Source organism: Thermothelomyces thermophilus, chromosome 4, assembly GCF_000226095.1.
Source record: "Thermothelomyces thermophilus ATCC 42464 chromosome 4, complete sequence".
NCBI classification, from domain to species: domain Eukaryota; kingdom Fungi; phylum Ascomycota; class Sordariomycetes; order Sordariales; family Chaetomiaceae; genus Thermothelomyces; species Thermothelomyces thermophilus.
Window position 1 is genome coordinate 2,159,348 of NC_016475.1, and position 20,705 is coordinate 2,180,052.

A 20,705-nucleotide genomic window follows, 5' to 3' on the forward strand; every position below is an offset into this window, starting at 1 on the left:
CCACCATCATCCTACACTCCACATCATTCTTTTATCAGCAGCTTCCAACCACCAAACGGCTTTGCAATACAGGCCGCGCTTCGTCTGGGTTCGGCTTGATCGCAAGGCCGCGAGTTTTCCGAGTTGCTATGCCGCCGTATTACCACCTCATATTCGAGCTGTACGCGACGCCTGACCCTACCGTGACCTCCCCTGCGAGCACGGGCAAAGGCAGCACCAGCACCCACGACGACATCTGGATTCCTTCACCCGGCGCAAGCATTTTCGACGAGTTACCATCCCACCCGCGGACCAAAGCACATACCCGACAACAGCAACAACAGCAACAACAACAACAGAGGCGCTTGCCCGAGCATTGGCTGCAGCGGAGACCCGAGCTTGACGGCTACTACGATTACGGACTGGATCGCTCAGCTGACGGTGAAAACTATCGTTGCGAAGAGTCGAGCAGTATTTCCGTTGCTGCAGTCGCCGCCGCGGCCGCGAACACGAGAGTTATCGATTGCGGCGCGCAGCGAGGCACGACGCACGACACCACTTCTGACGGCACGTCATACCGCGCCCCGCTGAACGAAAGGCAGTCCCGCGCAATACACGAGGCGGAATCGGCGCCCAGGGTCGAGGACGGGTTCGGACCGGACAAGGCAGTGCGGGACTGGAGGTTCGGGAGGGTGCGGATCGAGAGTTTCGATTCTTCTGTGGACGAGGAGAAGACGGGAAAGATGGCGGGAGGTCAGGAAACGGGTGACGCCGCCGCCACCGCCGCCGCCGCCGCCACGCCGGCTGCGAGCTTAGGGCCAAACCTGGGCGGCATGGGGCTTGCGACGAAGGCGAGATACGTCCCTCTCGAGACGAAGAATACCGAGGCCGGATGGGGCATCGTACATCTCTATCGGGAAGGGAATGAGTCCGGTGTCGTGAATGGGCAGTCTGGGGTGTCGGACGGGCCTAGCCAGGCGCAGCGTGGTGGTGACGAGGAGGGTACGATTCTTTGCATACCGGCTGTCCCGAGTTACATGTCGCCGAGCGACTTCCTGGGGTTTGTAGGAGAGAAGTGGCGGGGCTATGTTAGCCATTACCGGATGGTCATGACCAGTACCATGAGCCGGTACATGGTGCTGATGAAGTTCCGAGACAGCGGGAGGGCGAGGGAGTGGCGGAAGGCGTTTGACGGGAAACCGTTCGACAGTGTGGAGGTGAGTTGCATGCTTCTCTTGTTTGTCCCGAAGAGCGAGAGCCGCGACTGACTGTTGAGGAGACCGAGATCTGTCACGTCACCTTCATCAAATCAATTACTGTCGAAACGCCAAACCAAGCCGACCCCCAGAGAAGATATTCCGAAGGAAACAAGGACCGCTTCTCGCCCACGTCGCCTCTAGTCAACTCCCTCAAACCGTTTCCGCCGCCGACGCCGAACCTCATCGAGCTCCCTACTTGCGCCGTGTGCCTCGAGCGGATGGATGACACTACGGGTCTCATGACAATACTTTGCCAGCATGTGTTCCACTGCACATGTCTGCAGACATGGAAAGGCTCGGGGTGCCCGGTCTGCCGGGCGACAAACCCCAAGCCGGCCCAAAACTACGATCCAGATGACCCATACTCGCAACCCTTCGGGTCCGGCGTAGCCAACATTTGCAACAACTGTAACTGTACGGACGACCTCTGGATTTGCCTTATTTGTGGCAATGTCGGCTGCGGGCGCTACAACGGCGGCCATGCCAAGGAGCATTGGAAGATGACGGCCCACAGCTTCAGTCTTGAGCTCGAGACGCAGCACGTCTGGGATTACGCGGGCGATATGTGGGTGCACCGACTGATCCGCGACAAGGGCGACGGCAAGATCGTTGAGCTACCGCGCAACAACGGCAACGACCAGCGGCCAGCAGCGCCTGGGGGAGGAGGGGTGGCGTCGCAAGAAGACGTTGTTCCTCGTGCCAAGCTCGACAGCATTGGCATGGAGTACACACACCTGCTCACGAGCCAGCTCGAGAGCCAGCGTCTCTACTTTGAGGAGATGGTCAACAAGGCGGCGGACAAAGCAGCCAAGGCGTCTGCGGCAGCCGAGTCAGCCTCCAGGCAAGCCGCCGAGGCGCTCAGCGAACTCGCCGCGCTGCGCGAGGAGCACCGCGTGCTCAAGGACGAGACGGTGCCCTCGTTGGAGAGAGAACTCTCCAAGGAAAAGAACCGCGCGGCCAAGTCGGCCGAGCTGGCGCGAAATTTGAGCAAGGCGCTGCAGGAGGAGAAAGAGGTCAGCGCGGGGCTGATGAAGCGCATCGAACATATCAAGACGCAGTCGGAAGGCACGGAAAAACTCGTGGAGCAGTTGCGGGCAGAGAATGAGGAGCTCAAGGAGATGAATCGGGACTTGACCATGTTCATTAGCGGGCAGGAGAAACTGCGGGAGATGGAGAAAGAGGGGATGGTTGAGCAGGGCGAGTTGGAGGAGGGCATAGTGGGGGTCGCCGAAGGCAGTAAAGGGAGAAGGAAAGCTAGGGGGAAGAAGAAGTAAGTTGTTGTGGTGTAGTGCCAAACCAAGAGGGTTCAAATGACGCGACGTTTCTCAAACATAGGCCCGACACGGCAAGAAGCGCGGCCTTGACAAATCCTCAATTCACCTGAAACTGTTGTTTCGCCTCGAGGAGGATTATGTACGGATATGCTGTGTCAACTTCCCCTTCTACGGGACATATCCGGCCGTTGCGACATCTGGCCTGGTTACAAGCTCATTGTTCAGGAGGATCCTGACAATCACATGCTAAAAGTGACCTTTTCTCCCCAGGGTCTCATCGCCAGGGGAGCTTAGTGTACACTACACTAGTGTAAGCGGGATGGTCGCATCGCGTACTGATCCCACAGGGGGTTAGTTGTCCTTTAACTTCCTGGCCTGGCAAGACCCCTACACACCGTAATGTGCCTGTGTGTACGGAGTACTGTATAGACGCACAATACAAGGACATACAGATTACAAAACGCTACTTAATCCGTACATAATCCATACTCCGGCCCTCCATACACATCCACGCCTTAGGCTACCTCTGCTGCTACTGCACAAGCCACGGTCACAACGAACGGCCGGGAAAGGCATAGAGCGTGGCAAACCACCTGCGGCTATAACCGGTGATGGTTGCTTAAAGATTCCCACAAACAAATCTCCACGAACCGGGGATTCCGTATTTTTTGGCCTTATGCGGAACAGGTAGAGAATGAGAGAATGTATCTCCGGGGTGGCGTAGCGAGCTCAGGGGGCGGCTTTGGAAGGGAAGGTCAACCGCGCCTGCACCGGGAACCGACCTCGGGCTGCAAAAGACAAGAGCCGCTTTCCTTCCCCGTCGATCCGTTTCTGGGATGGCAAATTGTTGGGAGCTTTGCGTCAAACCTTTTCCTATTTCCGAGTGGCGTTGACTGCATTTGCCCAACGATGCGAAGCTGCTTGGCTGTGTGGCGCGTCACTGGAACCTGCAAGCGCATGCGGGCGCTCGATTCCTGGGAGTGTTAAAGGCGTAGCTTGACCAATGGAGGCCGGCCTGACTAAGAGCTGTCAAAATTCGACAGCACCGTGGACTTCCCACTCGGAGGTTGGCGGGTAACGTCTGTGCCCGAGTCCGCGTCCGGAACGCCCGAGCCAACAACTCGAACAGATGGGACGAGTTCGGGCGAAAGGCCCAGTGGAGGTGACATCGATGGGCCCACATATTTTTTTTTTTTTTTTTTTTTTTGTTACTTGCCGGCACCAAATTTCTAGTCGCACTTACTCCGTACATCCTCGGCGTCTCTTGTTCGAGCAATTCAGTTTAATTGAAAACGCATCTTGCTGGCGTGCTTCTTTTCCTCGTTCTTGATTTTCTTCTGTCGCTCAATGTTGTCCGCTACCTTAATTTTGACATAATCTACCAAGGATTCCGTACTCTTATCTCTAGTTACAGAGTAGTTAGTATCTGAGCTTTCCACCGAGTTCTCTGATAAGCTCTAGTGCCCCACCATCCAACGGCTCGCTTCACGTGTGACAGTTCCAAGTTCCTGCGCCATCAACTCGAGCTTACTACCCTGTCACTCTCCTCGCAAGCTGTGACGACACCGAAATTTGCGAAGCAACCTCGGTCGTGCCACACAACAGTCGACCCATTGCCCGCATCCGTTCAGACTACCACGGTCGCACCATTAGCTCAGCCTCGCCATCCTCTCTCGCTGAGCGACCGACCGCCTTGGTAGTAGGAGCCTGCGGGGCTTCCAGAGCTTCCCATGTGCTGACTTGGCACCGAGCTTCGCGGCTAAATCGAAGACAAGGCGAGTGCGAAGGCAACTTCCCGACAAAGCTTTCTCGTTTCAGAGGACGCGTCTCTCGCCTAGCTCTGCACCATAAGCAGTCGCGGGCTTCAACACCAAACGCCGGGGTGTAACGCGCAATTCACCCAGCCACTAATATTCTACGCTCGATTATCGCCATGTCTTCCGAGGCAGCGAAACAGGCGCCGCAAGGCGCGAAGTCGTCGGCTCCTTCCAAGGAGCTCTACCCGATGAGCAATTGGAAGTATGACGGCTTTTTGTGGACAATGTCTGTGCTGGTGGACTTGTTCTTCCGCGAGGTGCATCCCCGAGGCGCTTGGAAGGTGCCGCGACACGGTCCGGTGCTCTTCGTTGCCGCTCCTCACGCCAACCAGGTAGGCAGCCCTGCGCCCTCTCATCCTCCGCGGTAGGCTAACTCTGGCTTTCTGATGCAGTTCGTCGATGCTCTCATCCTCCAGCGAACCCTCAAAATGGAAGCGAAGCGCCGCGTATCTCTGCTCATCGCTCAGAAGTCGGTACATGGCTTCATTGGGTGGGCATCTCGCCAGGTTGGCTCCGTACCCGTTGGCCGCGCGCAAGACTCGGCGAGGCCTGGTCAAGGGACCATCTACCTTCCCGATCCCATCAACGACCCGACTCTTATTCGCGGAGTTGGCACAGACTTCGAGAAAGACGCCGAGGTCGGCGGCATGCTCTTTCTTCCGTCCGCCAAGGGCCAGAGTGGCGCGAGCGTCGATATTGCGGAAATCCTCGGTCCTCAGGAAATCCGCACCAAGCGTCCCTTCAAGGGCAAGCTTGCCATGGCCCAGCTCACGGCCCGAGACGACATTGACCAGAACGGCAACCTCACGAACGTTGACGTCCACGGGCCGGCGCCGGGTTATCAGGGAACCAAATACAAGATCGCCCCTCACATCGACCAGTCCAAGGTCTACCAGGCGGTTTTTGACCGCCTCAAATCAGGTGGATGTGTCGGCATCTTCCCAGAGGGTGGTAGCCACGACCGGACCGAGCTGCTCCCCCTCAAGGCCGGTGTGGCGATCATGGCACTGGGAACCCTCGCCGAGGCTCCGAATTGCGGACTCAAAATCGTGCCGGTTGGCATGAACTACTTCCACGCCCACAAGTTCCGCTCGCGGGCCGTCGTCGAGTTCGGCCCTCCGTTTGAGGTCCCCCCCGAACTGGTTGAGATGTACAAGAACAACCGGAGGAGGGACGCAATCGGTCAGCTCTTGGACATGGTCCACTCCGCGTTGAGCGCCGTTACCGTCTCGACTCCCGATTACGACACCCTTATGGTCATCCAAGCAGCGCGCAGGCTGTATAACCCGACCGGAAAGAAGCTTCCCCTGCCCGTGGTCGTCGAGCTCAACCGCCGGCTGGCCATGGGCTATGAGAGGTACAAGGACGACCCGCGGGTTATCAAGTTGAAAGACTCGGTCACCGAGTACAACAGGCAGCTCCGCTATCTGAATATCCGCGACCACCAGGTCGAGTACGCCAGATTGTCGTGGCATATCGTCGTTCTCACCTTCGTCTATCGTCTCATCAAGCTCATCATCCTCTCGGCCGGCGTGCTCCCTGGCCTCATTCTTTTCGCGCCGATATTCATCGCGACAAAGTACATTAGCCGCCAGAAAGCGAAGACGGCTCTCGCCGGTTCGTCGGTCAAGATCCAGGGCAAGGACGTCATTGCCACATGGAAGCTCCTAGTCTCCATGGCCCTCGCACCCGTCCTCTACGGCGCCTACACCTTCCTCACCATGTATTGGGTCTATATGGACCGGCTCGGTGGTCTTGTTCCCGAGTGGGTGTCCCTCTGGATGGTGTTCTGGGCGTGCTGGATCATCTTCCCGTCCATCACCTTCGCGGCGCTGCGCTTCGGCGAGGTCGGTATGGACATCCTCAAGTCGCTCAGGCCGCTGGCGCTCTGCATCAACCCGTCTTCTAGCTACAGCATCAGTCAACTTCGCGAGCGTCGCGCCGAGCTCAGCGCGCAGGTTACCAGCATCATCAACGCGATCGGCCCGGAGATGTTCCCCGATTTTGAGCACACTCGGTTAGTCTTCGACGCTTACAGCCGCGGCGTATCCAACGACGTGAGCAACGCGTTCCTCAACAACACGGGCTCGGGTCCAGGCTCCCCGACGCACTCGCGCGACCAGAGCGGCGCGTCCTCGCCAAATGTCGACGGCGCCGCTAGCCCGGGCATCTCGCGGCGCAACACCACGCAGTCCAGCCGCGCCATCCCACGTAACGAGTCATTCAGCAACATTGGTCAGGCGCCCATCTTCGCCACGCGGCCCCCCAGCCGCAGCAGGAGCCGGAGCAGTAGCGCTGGCGGCGGTCTGGGGATGGCGGGGTTCCCTGTCAGCGGTTTCACAAGCTTGGATAGCAAGGAAGGGTTCGACCAGGCGAACCGCAAGATCCGCGAGGCGATGCGAGAGCGCGGAGAGCTGAGGCGGCGGCAGAGGGAGAAGAGGAGGATGTCGCTGGCGGATGAGGACGGCTTGACTAGCGACGAGGAGGAGAGCGCCGAGAGCGCATCTGGGTCGGCTCTGACGGATTACGAGGAGGCGAGAAAGGCGAAATAGGGGCTTGCTGCTCGCTTCCTCATGAGTGGGCCTCGTTGGAAGCAGCCGCCTGGACAAACTGAGGGGGCTATTAGGGTCGTGTAAAAGTTGGGGGACCCTGAGATTCGGGGTTAAAAGAAGGGGGGAAGGGTAGAGAAGGGGGTTTGGCTTGGGAATTGGGTGTTAATCTCGGCCTTTTTTTCCTCTTGGGCTTTATAAAATTGGGAGTACCTGCTAATATGGAGTTGTTCGTGTTCTCTTACCAGTGGAACAGCCAGCTGTCCCACCCACGAAGAGCCAGGTGGGACACACCTTGGGTCATGGAACTGTTTCTTGGTCCTACCAAGAGACGTATGTACCTATACGGAGTGTACACTCCCGGGTTTTGTGTGGTATGGTCCGGCTGTGTGTGAATCGTGATTATTTTTCTTCTTCGAACATGATACTTGGTTGAAGATGATTAGCCATCCCTCTAAGAGCCTCGATGGCGTTGCGTTGGTGGAAATGTAGATGTTAGCTCCTGGTTGGTTGTCTTCATACTGCATACATTAGTTGACCTCGGGAAATCTGATAATTTGATTAGGCGGAGGTCGACCGGAGATAATCTCTGAGAAGGGGGGTCTCCGCCGAGGAGTGCGGATCCTTACGCAATGCCTGCGCAAGCTGCCGTCACTTTGCACTTTGCACTTTGTTTCAAGCATTTCGAGGAGCGAAATAGACGTTATTGGCCGGGCGAGGGAATGATGGTTGCGACAACTTCTGCTTGTAGGGTGGGATGTTCTGCTCGGCGTTACGAGGCTGCTCGGTTTATTAGTTTCTGGAAGGAGTGCGGATCGAGAGCGTGCTCGGGCGGGAGTACTCTTCATCCCCGTGCATCCTCCGCAGTTGAGCGGAACAAGAAGCTTGTTTAGTTAACAATGCAATTCCGCTCATAATGATGCGAATCCAGCTTGCTGCCCGGCAGTTATGAGCTGGTGGCGGTGATACTTTCCTCTGTGTGTCTCTCTCTCTTCCTCTCTTTATAGGGGGTCTTTAGGTTTTGTTCAATGGAAGCTCTGCTCATCGTTTCCCTTGTCTGCGGGTCTCTCGGGGAATAGCGATCTCTCGGGGAATAGCGAATCATATTTTGTCTGAGAGATGCCGCCTCTGCCCCACCCCGCGCACCCCACCCCCGTGCATCCCACCCTTGCGTGGTCCGGAGTCCGCTAGCTCCGACCTCAAAGACCGACTGGAACACGGCTTCGGCCAATTCTGGACTTATTCTTGTAGGCCCACCGTCCCGTGCCGCCCGGCCGGGTCCCAGTCAAGGCAAGCTCCAGCAGGGCCATCCGACTCTCTCTCTCCCCCCCCCTCTCTCTCTCCTCGTACAGAGCAGGCACGCGCGGAGAAACGAAGTACAAAAATGTCGGGCGCACTCAAATCGCTCATCAACGGCGCCAAGGCATTGGCCATTGGCCGCTCGGGCAGCAAGGCAAGAATCGACGAGTTGTTCCCCAAGGTGAACAAGGCTGTCGACGGCGAGGACTGCGACCGTGACTGTGAAAGCTGCTCGGTGCAGTACCCGAGGGGGTTCAAGATCGACGAGAGCGACGACCTGTATGGCTTTGTCAAGGGCTGGAGCACCCACGTGCTAGTGGCGACGGGCAAGACGGACTGGGTGCGCGATGTGGCGAACGAGAAGGGCAGCGTCATGCAGGCCATTGCCAACACCAAGGGGCCCACGAATGGGGTGAGTCCCCCCTCAGCCCTCCTTTTTCCCTCTCTCTCTCTCGACCGCCCAGGAAGACGGCGGGGCGAGCCGGCGAACTTGACTGACTGCGCCATGCCCTCCCGCAACAGCGCCTCATGCTCTCGGCCTCCAACATGCCCACGCCGCACAACACGACCTCGTACTCAGAACCGACCACCGTCCTCCTTCTCCCAGCCTTCGTCCTCATCGACAACGTCACGCCGGCCACGGTGCCCACTCTCATCGACTCCATCGTCTCCCAGGCGCCCACGACCACCAGCCCGCTCCGGCCCTTCAGCCTGCCGCGCTCCCTGCCGGCCCCGCTACCGGAGAGCACGCCGGCGGCGATCCGGGACCTGACGACGCGGCCGTGCCCGCACCGGGCGCTGATCCTGCTGTGCAGCCAGAAGACGCGCGACGCCCGCTGCGGCCAGTCGGCGCCGCTGCTGCGCAAGGAGTTCCAGCGGCACCTGCAGCCGCTCGGGCTCTACCGCGACCTCGACGACGAGCGGCCCGGCGGCGTGGGCATCTACTTCATCAGCCACGTGGGCGGGCACAAGTACAGCGCCAACGTCATCATCTATCGGAGGGCTCGGTTCGACGAGGAAGGACCGGGAGGGCAGAAGAAGAAAGAAGAAGAAGAAGAAGAAGAAGAAGAAGAAGAAGAAGAAGAAGAAGAAGAAGAAGAAGAAGAAGAAGAAGAAAAGAACAAAGAAAAAGACGGGAAGAGCGAGAACAAAGAGGGACGAGAACAGGAAGAGGGCGACCTCGGGGCGGCGCAGTGCATCTGGCTTGCGAGGGTACGGCCGGAGGATTGTGAGGGGATCGTCAAGTTCACGGTGCTGCAGGGGAAGGTGGTGAAGCCCGAGAGGCAATTGCGGGGCGGGTTTGATCGGGAAAAGGGTCTGTTGAGCTGGTAGTTTACCTTAAATCATGATATCATGACCGATAACTAAGGTACCTCACTGCATCTTCCGTTGTAGTTCAGCTCAAGTTGCTCAGACAGGCAAATTGGCTGGAGAGGCTTGCTTCTCTTCGTCTCTCGTTTCTGCTTCTCTCTTGTTTTTTACTGTTGCTGATGGCACACATCGGTTTTTTTTTAAAAAAAATTCTTGGTGCTCCGAGATCAAGTTCCTTTTTGTGCTCTGTTTCATCCTCGACCCGTGCGTGTGCGCATGTGTCTGGCCCTGTGTGCATGCCCACGAAGCTTCTCCAATTCTTGACCGCTCAAACGACCTTATTAGCGGCTTGTCAAAGAAGGAATGCGGGGAAGTGGGGTGACTGCGGGGCGGTCCGCCCAAATGTCCGGGAAGCCGAGCGAGTGTTGCTCAGCAACGACACCCTTGTAAACAACAGGCCAGGGCCTCGTTCGGGCCAACTTTTGTTCTACCTGGAACATCCCTACATTCCTTGTTCCTTGCCATCGCCCCGTTCCAGCGCGCGACGACGGAAAGTAAAGACATCCAATTTCCTTGCGACGGCCATTTTTGCCCCGAGGTCAACGATTGGGTTTTTTTTTCCATGGTTTCTGACAGCAATGGCATAGCACAGACGCTTCAGCACCCGACAGTCTCTGTGTTCGTACTGTGGCAGCATCTCTTTGGTCGTTTAGGTATCGGTTCTTTCCCGGCGTTTTGCAATCAGCATTGACATTGGCATCGGGCATCGGCGTTGGGCATAGGCATTCACGCGATTCACGCGACGGCTTCCGAAACGGCTTCTCTTCAAAGACACCAACCACATCGAAAACAGCTTTGGGATCGCAACCAGCTTCGGGTCCCAGTCCCCTGGTTGTCCCGCATCTACAGCATCTAGTACCCAGCGCCCCAGCGCGCCAGCGTGCGGTTTTTCATCAAAGCACGCAGCCATGTCCTCCTCCCTGGCGGGCATCAACACGACGTACGCTCTCCCGGCATCGGTCGGTTTACAACAAGAAGCCTCCGGCGCCGCGCCACCACGCCACCACCAGCGGTCCAAATCGTCCGTCTTGCGCTCCCTCATGGGCGGTGGCCACAAGCGGAACAATTCGGACGGATCAGCGTTGCCATCTGCCCCGCTCGTCGCACCCCTCGGGACCACGCCAGCCTTCCACATGTCGCAGCAGAATCTCGCGCCCAGCAGCAGACACAGCGGTGTGTTCCACGTCGGCTTTGACGCCGCAGCCGCGGCAGCCATGGAGCCGCAACGATACGCACACGCCCTCGGCGAGCTGCAGCAAAATCGACAGGAGCGGTCTCCCGAGAGACGAGGGTGCGAAAGGGCCGACCAGGCGCCTCCATCGCCAACAAAGACGGCCTTCTCGAGCATCTCGCTGAGGCCGTTTGGGAGGGACAGAGACTCGAGCAAGCCCCCGAAGAGCCGGGATACCTCGCCGACAAAACCCAAGAAGGCCAAGTCAGCGACCAACCTGGCAGTGCTGCTGCGCCCCAAGTCCATCAAGAACTTGAAGCAGCTGCTGACGGAGGACGGCGATGGAGGCGCAAAGGAAAAGGAAAAGGACAAGGAAAACCGATCGCCTTCCGATTTCCCCGGGAATGACCTCCACGTCAGCAGCCTGCTCCCGCCGAACCCCATCTACGCCCAGTTCGCGTCTCAGAACTTTGGCCAACACTCGCCGCAGCTCGAGTCACCGCTCGACGTGTCCTTCAAGAGGAGCGGGAATGATCCCACCGCGGAGCGGCCCGGCGCGGTCGCCGCATCCCTGGACAACAAGAAGCCACGCCCCAAGTCCTTCCAGCCTCACATTGGCCGCAGGGACGACGGCACGGGAGGGTCCAGAGGCTCGAGCGGTAGTGAAAATCGTGCCAAGCGGATGACGTGGGGGAAGGACAGCACTCCAGCAGCGGCGGCCCGGCCGGCGATTGGATCCAGGAGCACGTCGTCGGCAACGCTCACTGCCGGGGCGGCGCCCGAGATGCCCGCCATCGACACCAAGGACATCGACAAGCATCTGGAGGCCATGCTGGACCGCCGCAACATCCCGGAGAACCAGCGGTACAAGATGCGGAATCTCAGCGACACCATCAAGATGGAGCTGATCCGGCAGGATTGGGCAGAGATGCAGGCAAAACCGGACCGCCCCGTCTCTCACGACGGGCATCACCCCCAACCGGGCGGTGGGACTGCGGTCCCGCCGGACCAGCAGGACGAAAATAGCATGGGAAGTCGTGCCAAGAAGGACAAGAAGAGGCACAGCAGGGGTCTGAGTCTGACCATCGTCCGAGGCGGCGGTAACAAGTCCAACCCATCGTCGCCCGCCAAGAAGAAGGGCGACAGCAGCCTGGGTCGGCACTTCCGGACAAAGTCCAGCGAGAGCGTCGTCAGCGAGCCACCGTTGCCCTACGCGCCCGGCTACGGCGCCAGCTTCCTAGCCAAGGTCAAGGGCCAGCAGCTGCCGGGCGACTTCGTGGCATACCTGCAAAAGGTGCCGCAACCGGAGCTCGTCGAAGTGGGTAAGCTACACAAGCTGCGCCTGTTGCTCCGAAACGAGACGGTCGCGTGGACCGAGGAGTTTATCCGCCAGGGCGGCATGAAGGAGATTGTCGAGCTGCTGCACCGCATCATGGCTGTAGAGTGGAGGTGCGTCCATATCCCATCCACCCTTTCCCCCCCCCCCCCCCCCCCCGTCGCCTTGTCACCACCCCACCCCTTCTCGCCTGGTCGGGATTTGATCAGAAATTGATCCTGCATGTTGCATGCTGCTGCTGCTGCTGCCGCTGCCGCTGCCCGGTGTCTCGGGTGAACCCCCCCCCCTTTTTTTTTTCTCTCTCTCTCTCCGTCCCCTCCCTCCCGCTCTCTCGTTTGGCAAGCCAGGGTCTCGGGCCCATGCGCCCATATTCTTCCCATTCTCACACCGCAACGTGGCTAACCACCCCCCCGCAGGGAGGAGCACGAGGACGCGCTACTGCACGAGAACCTTCTCTGCCTCAAGGCGCTGTGCACCACCGACATGGCCCTGCAGTACCTCCACTCGATCCACGCCACCCTCTTCCCGGCCCTGCTCCACATGATCTTTGACCCGGAGAAGAAGGGGCCCAGCGAGTTCACGACCCGCAACATCATTACCTCCCTGCTGCTTACCTACATCGAATGCGCCACGCCCCAGGAACGGGTCCACCGCGCCCGGGCCGTGCTCGGCTTCCTGCGCGACCCGGAGCCGAGGGAGGAAGACCGGCCCGTGGACTTTGTGCTCGAGATGCGCCGCGAGCGGCCCTACCGCGTCTGGTGCAAGGAAGTCGTAAACGTGACCAAGGAGGTTTTTTGGATCTTCCTGCACAACCTCAACATCATCCCCCTGCCGTCGGCCGACAACAAACAGGGCCAATCATCCTCGACAGACCAGTCCGGCTGCGAGGGCGCCACGACAACGACGACAACAACGACGACGTCGACGACGAACAACACCACTGCCGCCAATGGCAACAACAACCACAACAACAACAACAACAACAATAACAACTCCTCTTCTTCTCCCGACCCTTCCCATCACATAAGCTATCTTATCCGCCACTTCCCGCAAGAACGACCCCCCGTTCCCGCAGCCCCTTACGTCGGCGGCGTCGAATGGGACGCGACAAATTACCTCGCCAGCCACCTGGACCTTCTCAACGCCATCATCGCCTGCACGGGCCCCACCGCGGCCGAGCGCAACGCCCTGCGCGCACAGCTGCGCATCTCGGGCTGGGAGCGCTGCCTCGGCGGCAGCCTGCGCCTGTGCAAGGAGAAGTTCTACGGCTCCGTGCACGACGGCCTGCGCCGCTGGGTCGCCGCCGCCGCCGAGGACGGCTGGGACGTGAGGGACGTGCGGTACGGCCCGCCTCCGCCCGAGGGCCGCGCCAATGCCAACCACAACAAGAGAGGCGGTGCCGCCAGCCCCGCTAAGAAACTCAACGGGCCCGCCGCGGCGGGCAAGGAGGGTGGGCAGCAGAAGCAGCAGCAGCAGCAGCAGCAGCCGCCCAGAATTGAGATGCCCCGGCTTGACTTTGGCGGGCCCGTCGTTGTCGGGATAGGCCCCGGTCTCGGGTCCGGGGCGGTTAGAGCCAATGAACCGTGGTTGAGCTGAGTCCCAGGGTCCCACTTCCTAGCGGATGCCTCCTACGGATTCTGTCGGGTTTCAGTGATGCCTACTGAAGGCTCGTTTTATTCTCTTTTTATCCTGCTTTTTTTTTTTGGTTTCCCTTTCTGTTTTTCTCTTGCCCCTTCTGTTTTCCACACCGGGTAATAAATAACTTTTCTCGGTTGAGAGAAGGGGTTTAACTTGTCTAGCTCCAAGGTGGGGAGGGACAATGATAGGATCTCCGAGGACTGGTTGTCATGCGCGGGGAAAGCAAGGGAGTACAAGTACGGATTACCTACCAGTTCTTTTAACTGTTGATTGGTCGGTTTGCTTCCTTCATTCTTTCTTGTTTTGTTTTTGCCGCTCGGCTAGTGGCTTGCTTGGACAGGGCGGCCTCGTTTTCATCGTTCCACTTTCGACTCGAGAGGAACTTGTCCCAGCTACGCCAAGCTTTTCACACCAGCTGCCGCTCCGGCAGAGGGGAAGGGAATTGGTGGCGGCCGTGGGATTAACCATATCCTCCTCTTTCGCCCCCAGTCGACAACTCCCGTCGGTATACCTGGGGCAACATTGAAGAAACACGGGGTATTGGCAATGGGGATCTGCATTTGCAAACGGGTACTATAACCGGACTTTGGATGGGTTTCCCTTGTCAACGATTCCTTTCCGGCGCTGGTCTCGGGCCGTCGCCCCATTCTTTCTCAATTCTTCCCCTGGTTGGGCAGAGCTGCAGGGGGCCAGAGAGGGAAAGGGAGGGAGTTGCTTTTGTCTGTCATGGTGATGCGCTTGCTTGGGGGTTCCTGCCCAGGACAAGACAAGGTTGAAGCGGGGCTCGAGTTGATGAAGATCATGACTGTATGGATAATGAGAGAAGAGTCTCAATGTCAGTCTCCGGCTTCCAGCTAAGACGAGTACGAGTCTTCGCTCCCCTGTTGTGTTGCCCAGCATATCAACACATGACGTGCCTCTGACGAAGATGGCGGCCTCTGCGGCATGAAAGATCAATCCCGTGGGTGTGAGAAAATGAGCAAGGGAAGCATGGCGGGCCAGTCAGCGATGAGCAGGTCACGAGGAGCATCATTGTTGGGACAGCTTCTCAACGAGGAAGCGGGGCCCCTGGGCATCGCGATACGCTGCCAAGCACTCTCTGCCCGTGAGAGCTTCCCTGCGGCGGTGTCGCCTGAAGAAAGGCGTAGTGGAGCGCGGCTGAAGAAACTGGGGCAGGCAAGGAACGCAAGGGGTAAAGGGCGGAAATCCTCCCCTTCTCCCCCCGCCCGCTTGGGAATGGAAGAAAGAGACGGTGTTCTTGCTGTCAGGGGCAGTCAGCTGGCCTTCACAGCTGGCCTTCGCCTCGATCGGATAGTGTTGGTTGGTCCACATGTTCTCTTGACGTTCATGAAAGTGGCCTCCTGACTGGCCAAGATTGTTGTTAGTCACGAAACTATCTCAACTTGTTCGCCGTCACCCTTCGGGATTGCAGCCAAGAGAGGAAGAGCAGTTCTCTGTAAGCTCCTCAACGTGTGTATTTCCTGGGCCAGCATCTTAGAAGGCTTCCTCCCACAAGTGGCTCGCTTTCTTTGGCCCAATGCCACAATGAATGAAATGGCCGGCGCTCAGCTGGGGGTACCGTTGAGCGCCCTCTAGGTGCTTGACAACACTAGGCCCGGCGTAACGAAACCACTCTCTCTGGGGAGAGAAAAGACCGGTGAATTGGCCGTGGAAGCGAAACATCACGCGATTTCCAATGAAAAAGAAACACAGGGCTAAACTGGTGATGCATATCGCGAGTACAGTGCAAGGATTAATTTCCAACCAAACCGGTTGCCCATATCCGAGCGGATATTGGAAGCTTTCCCAAGCACCGTTATAGTCACGCCACTAGGCATGGGCATACTTCCCTTGTCGTAGTCCAAACCTGCCCAGGCAAGCACCTGTAAAGTATCGTGACGCACGCCCTTCGGCCCGGTGAGTCGGGAAGGATGAGACGAGCCAACCCACTGACATAGCTTATCACCAACATTCTGCGATGAGAAGCAACAAGCACCTGGGATTGTGTGAGTTGTTCTAGATTGATGTTGGGTGGTCCTGTGGAAAGATGTTTGTTCCGACAGTCGGTGAACACGTTCGAGCAAACCCCTTTCGCCGAAGGCGCGAGAATCGGACCAAAGGATCAACTGGCTCGTGCAGTCCTGCAAGTTCGCCAGGGCAAAGCTCGTCTTGTTCCGCCATTGGAGAAAGATGAACAATTGATAGGCGCGTGGTGCATACTGTACCCATAGTGTACCCGAAAGACAGGGAAAACGAAGGAACCGGAATGGCGGATCCTGGGCCCTAGTTATGTCCAAGAACGCAACCAGAGGGAGCATCTCATGGCAAGCTCTTGCCGGACTCGGAGATGACGTCCACGACCAGGACCGTCCAGGGCCAGTAAATGGCGAATAGTCAGGAAGGGAGCTGGTGTCTTAAGACAGAAATCTGAACAATCAAGCCCGACTAGTTAATCCGACGGTGGCCGAGCAGTCCGACGCCGTTCACACACGGGGTAGGCAGAATGTCGTCGCCATGGTCTGTCGTACGGTAAAAAACATGCGGCGGACAAAGCCTGCAGAATGGTGCCCATCGATCATATCTCGTAGTCGACATATCGTATCTCGACTGCGAAGTGCAAATCCTCGACGACTGCGGCCCCTGTTCGGCTGACTCGCCTCACAGGCTCACCTTACAGGATGGCTTTTCCAGTTGTAGTAGGAGGAGGTGAGCATCCTTGAATAGAGCCGGCACCGGACATGACAGGTGCCCCCGCTCAACGTCTCGGCCCGTCGACCAAACGAACCTTTCTCGTGGTGTGCAGGGGGGATCGGGACGGCTCCGGGAGGTGGGGCAGGCAACTTCCCCTTGCTCGCCTCGTGATAGTTACCGGGCGGTGAGCCGTCGAGTGACCTGGATGAACCGGACGCTTCGGGCAGGTGTTCAGCGGCCCCTAGCACTCGGTGTGCTGAATGCGCCCATTGATAGGCGACGACCCTCCGCAGACGCGGGGGAGCGGCCAGTTTTCCGGGATGTATGAACATCCGAACATGCCTATACCGAGTGCTGTGTATGAAGGCGTATGTACATACATGTATGTACCGTACACGTAACAAAGGTATGTTTCTCAGGTATGGAGGTAGTTAGATACGTGTGTACATACTGACGTGCGCACATACCTACAGTATGCATCATGCGGGCTAGCCATAACGCCGGTCGACTCGGTCTCCAGACGGGCTGCGAAGTCCGCGCTTAGCCCATAACAGCTCAGGACGGCGTTTTTTTGTCTTTGCTGTGTCCTCAGCATCAGCTCGCGGCCAGGGCGTGCGAGGAAGCCGAGCGAAAACAGAGCGTCACGAGCTCCGCTTACTGGACCATGGGTGATCGTCTCAATGGCAGAAGACTCCCGGAGGTCCAAAAATCCGCGAGATTGACGATGCTGGGCGGCTCTCATCATTGTTTAATGACGTCTCGCAGAGGAAGGACGAATGACAGGGGCCGTCCCGAGAAGCGTCACCCCCCGGCTCATTCAGGAGCATTGCGCGACTTCATTAGCCACCCCGGTGCAAAAGTCGACTAGTCAGCCGTTGCCCTTGCTCGTTTTGTGTCGTTAATGTGTCGTTTAAGAGGGTCACTCCGCCGAGATAGGATCTTGTTTACTCATAAAACGAACGCCCCGCGTCGCGCCGATTTCTGGGCGAGAGATGTCGGGTTGCGTGTCCCGCCCTGCCGGCTGCGAGCAACGTGTATAGTCGATTGCGATACCAGAAAGGGCGCCATGGCTCGACCGCCTCGTTGACAGCTGTCCTGTGAGTCGAGAGTCGAGATGACCCGAGACCAGTGCTGCTTCTGCACCCGGCGGCTCCCCCCCCCTTCTCCCTCCCGGGGCCCGCCGGGTGCGTGTCGCGCAAATATTGAGAGGAACGAATAATTACATCCATCGCACAAGCCAGAGAAGTTGCATTTTTGCCGCTCGGTGGGTAGCATGGCAAGCTGAAGGGTCCGCAGACATGGCGCGGGTTGTGGATCGAGCAGCAAGAGTTGGTTGCGCGAGAACGTGGGAGACGCACGAGATTTGGTGGGTTGCAAACGCGATTTGGTTAGTATACGGGATGAGAGTCAGAATGTCTGGGCTTTCTTAGTTTCTGAACGCATCTACGAATTTGATTAAACACTGCCAATGGCAACGTTTGGACTGCTCTCCGAACCGCTCCTGCCTTCCCATTTTGCTCGCGATCCAGTACTCTTTTTGAGGCAGTCGGTCACCCTTTAGGCAATCTTCTGTCGAGGAAGGAACCTTCCTTCCAGATGAACCATGTCTAACTGCTTTGATCGACACGCGTTTATCGTGATTTGATCTTTCGCTTTCTCAACGTTCCCTCCCTTGTCCTTTTGCTCCGCATGGTAATTAAACCAGAAAGGGTTGGTATGTACTATTATTTTCTCTCATTTTTTTCGACTGAACCTAAATCTTTCCTTTTCAATATCTCGTCGACTCAGCTTCTTCGAGAACTTGGAAGGTTCACATTGAGAACTTGGGAACAAAGCGACAAATAATAGTTACGGAGTGCAAGAACCTCTGCGTACCGTATTATACAGGTTTCAATTCCTCTTTGTTGCAAAATGCGTCGGGTATGGCCGAGTAGAGGTCCCACCGAAGCTCCGGGTGGATCCACAGTTAAACCGCTGCCCGTGCAGGCCCATCTTACCAGCCTGTTAGCGCGGGGTTCCAAAAGCCAGGATGGCACGCCACGCCTTGGCTCTTGGCTCCTGCCCTTGCTGACCCATGTTCCACCCTTCCCGACACGTCAAACTTCGGCACCACCCCGCAAACCTCGAGCGAGAATCAAGACGCTCAACGGCCTATTACACTACGGAGTAGTTGTCCACGAGAAGCCAGTTCGTACGCAGACTGGGTACGTACACTGCACTACGCATACAGATAGTGCAGTTGTCAACCGCACTCCCTCTGCGCACCAGCCTACCTCCAGTTCTCATTCCATCAGCCACCCCCGGGCGTCATCCACAATTCCGGCTACCTACCCAGGCCCGGCAGGACGGTGCTCAAAGGAGGTTGGGTTCGAGGTTGCCGAGGCGCACCGAGTCCCGCATCCCCGTCGACCCAGGGATACCACGCATCTCGGCAGAGAGACAGCTCCCAAGAGGGGCAGGCAAGTATAGGCTGTCAGCACCTCCAGCAAATCTGGCCCACACCAGATACTACAACCGCCGCATCGGCTCCCCAAAGTCTCCAGATCTCGGCCGTGGTCTGCTGCAGGCGGGCTGGTGCGGGACGAACTGGTCGCTCCCCATTTCATGCCCCTACTGTGTAAACCCTAGTGCTGTGGAAAGCCTAGCGGGCTCCAAATCTGACGAATCGAGACCCCATTGAACGGCCTTTGTGGGACACCGCGCAGACAACAGCTCCGCGGACACGCCGGGCCATTCTGCGGCCACCTCAGGTACCTTTCTTCTGCCCGCCTCCCTCAACATGTCGATAAAGTAAGTGATGGGTTTATTCTCCTCCCTCCCCCCTTTCCCAATCCAGGTCGCCACACTCTTTCTCGCTGCCTCGGTTTGCCTTTTGCAAACCTTGAACGCACCGGCCGCCTCCCCCATGACGCCTCACCCGCGCGCTGTTCTCCCCAGCCGCAAAACGCCCCCCTTCTCTGTCCATCGCCCCTTTCCGAACCTCCCCTTGGGCCCACACATTGTCGACTCGTGCCTCTTGCTGGATCATGGCCGATCAATTCCTGGCCGAGCAGCACACATGGACGCTTTTTCGAAATTCGCAATCTGACGAGGCGGACAGTTGGGTTATGCTCACCCGGGACGGCCAAATTGTGCCCATCCCCGGCGAGAAGATCCTACACACGTCGCGGCCGCGGGTCAGCCTCGACATATCAACGCCGCGTGAGCTCCAGATCGCCGACCCGTTCTCTCTTAAATGCGACAATGGCATCGCGTACATTACAAATGAGCGGGTGAGTACATATATATATATATATATATATATTTACCATCCTTTGACATACTAGGCGAGCCTTCTTGGATTGGCGGCCCATGAAGGAAACCCGTTGTCACTTGGCTCGACATGAAATTTGTTGAGAACCGAAGCTAACCGGCCACAGGTCATCTTCTTACCGGCCAGGCCGACCGAGGACTTCAAGTCCTTCTTCACGCCGGTGCTAAATTTCACCGACACTCATGTCCATTCATCCTGGATCGGACCATGGAGTTGGGGCGGGACAGTCAGGCCGGTTCCGGGAGGTGGCATACCGATGCACATTCCCCGGGTGGAGGTCAGATTCACCTTCAGGGACGGCGGCCACAGCGACTTCCAGGCCAAGTTCGAGTGGCTGAAAGAACGCCTGCAGCACGCCCAAGAGCTGGGTCTAGTACCAGGCCAGAACCTCGAGCCCCCCCCACCGTACGAGCCGAGTGCGCCGGGGCCGTCGCCGTCGTCGGGTGATCCCAGCACCGCCCGGACCGGCCCGCAACTAGAACAAGAGCAACAACAACAGGAGCAACAACCGCCCCAGCCTGCTCCTGATGAGCCGCCTCCGGACTACGTGCAGGCTCAGGCGCAAGCCATCAGCATGCAATACGAGGAGCGGACGCGCGCGGAAGCTGAGCGGTATTGAGGGTTGAGATATGTCATCGCAGTGATGATGATTCGGGGTTTTGCCTCACTTTTCTTTGCACTCACTGGGATTTCTTCCTTTCATTGGTTGCCTTATCGTCCTGTGGACGACATAGGACTGTTGATACCATCTAGTTTCGATTGTTTCATCACTGCCTCCTGTTCTAGATGGGATCCGCAATGATTGGTGTAGACGGGCTGCTGCATCAGATATGAGCAGGCGCCAAAGGTTTCCGGCTTTTCCATTCGTGTTTTTTTTTTCCCTCAAGGTTCAAATCAAGAGTGGGATTGAAACGTTGGAACCTCGGTTGCTAGCTGTGCTGCAGCTCGTTGACGACGCTTGTAGAGGACTGTGCAAATGCGTCACTGCGTCATGATGCTACTGGGATT

At 57.7% G+C, this 20,705-nt stretch overlaps 6 protein-coding genes across 6 annotated transcripts; 5 read left to right on the plus strand and 1 right to left on the minus strand.

Moving 5' to 3' along the window:
• Window positions 1-14: 14 nt before the first annotated feature.
• MYCTH_2306607 (uncharacterized protein) lies at window positions 15-2,649 on the plus strand. The gene is made up of 2 exons (XM_003664086.1): window positions 15-1,196; window positions 1,259-2,649. Exons 1-2 carry the CDS (start codon window positions 129-131, stop codon window positions 2,510-2,512), a joined length of 2,322 nt encoding a protein of 773 aa, XP_003664134.1. The 5' UTR covers window positions 15-128; the 3' UTR covers window positions 2,513-2,649.
• A 1,217-nt stretch (window positions 2,650-3,866) lies between these two features.
• MYCTH_2306608 (uncharacterized protein) lies at window positions 3,867-6,990 on the plus strand. Its single transcript, XM_003664087.1, has 2 exons — window positions 3,867-4,661; window positions 4,722-6,990. The coding sequence occupies exons 1-2, from the start codon at window positions 4,446-4,448 to the stop codon at window positions 6,879-6,881; spliced, it is 2,376 nt and encodes a 791-aa protein (XP_003664135.1). The 5' UTR covers window positions 3,867-4,445; the 3' UTR covers window positions 6,882-6,990.
• A 1,095-nt stretch (window positions 6,991-8,085) lies between these two features.
• MYCTH_2306610 (uncharacterized protein) lies at window positions 8,086-9,659 on the plus strand. The gene is made up of 2 exons (XM_003664088.1): window positions 8,086-8,589; window positions 8,700-9,659. The coding sequence occupies exons 1-2, from the start codon at window positions 8,263-8,265 to the stop codon at window positions 9,507-9,509; spliced, it is 1,137 nt and encodes a 378-aa protein (XP_003664136.1). The 5' UTR covers window positions 8,086-8,262; the 3' UTR covers window positions 9,510-9,659.
• A 689-nt stretch (window positions 9,660-10,348) lies between these two features.
• On the plus strand, window positions 10,349-13,763 carry MYCTH_2306612 (uncharacterized protein). The gene is made up of 2 exons (XM_003664089.1): window positions 10,349-12,168; window positions 12,472-13,763. The coding sequence occupies exons 1-2, from the start codon at window positions 10,457-10,459 to the stop codon at window positions 13,649-13,651; spliced, it is 2,892 nt and encodes a 963-aa protein (XP_003664137.1). The 5' UTR covers window positions 10,349-10,456; the 3' UTR covers window positions 13,652-13,763.
• A 2,298-nt stretch (window positions 13,764-16,061) lies between these two features.
• Window positions 16,062-16,926, minus strand: MYCTH_2306613 (uncharacterized protein; the record flags this gene model as incomplete). Its single annotated transcript, XM_003664090.1, has 1 exon — window positions 16,062-16,926. A coding segment is annotated over exon 1 (352 nt), but the record flags the coding sequence as incomplete, so codon positions are not given.
• Window positions 16,927-19,407: 2,481 nt separating this feature from the next.
• On the plus strand, window positions 19,408-20,530 carry MYCTH_2306615 (uncharacterized protein; the record flags this gene model as incomplete). Its single annotated transcript, XM_003664091.1, has 2 exons — window positions 19,408-19,656; window positions 19,804-20,530. The coding sequence occupies 2 exons, from the start codon at window positions 19,411-19,413 to the stop codon at window positions 20,314-20,316; spliced, it is 759 nt and encodes a 252-aa protein (XP_003664139.1). The 3' UTR covers window positions 20,317-20,530.
• Between the last annotated feature and the right edge of the window lie 175 nt (window positions 20,531-20,705).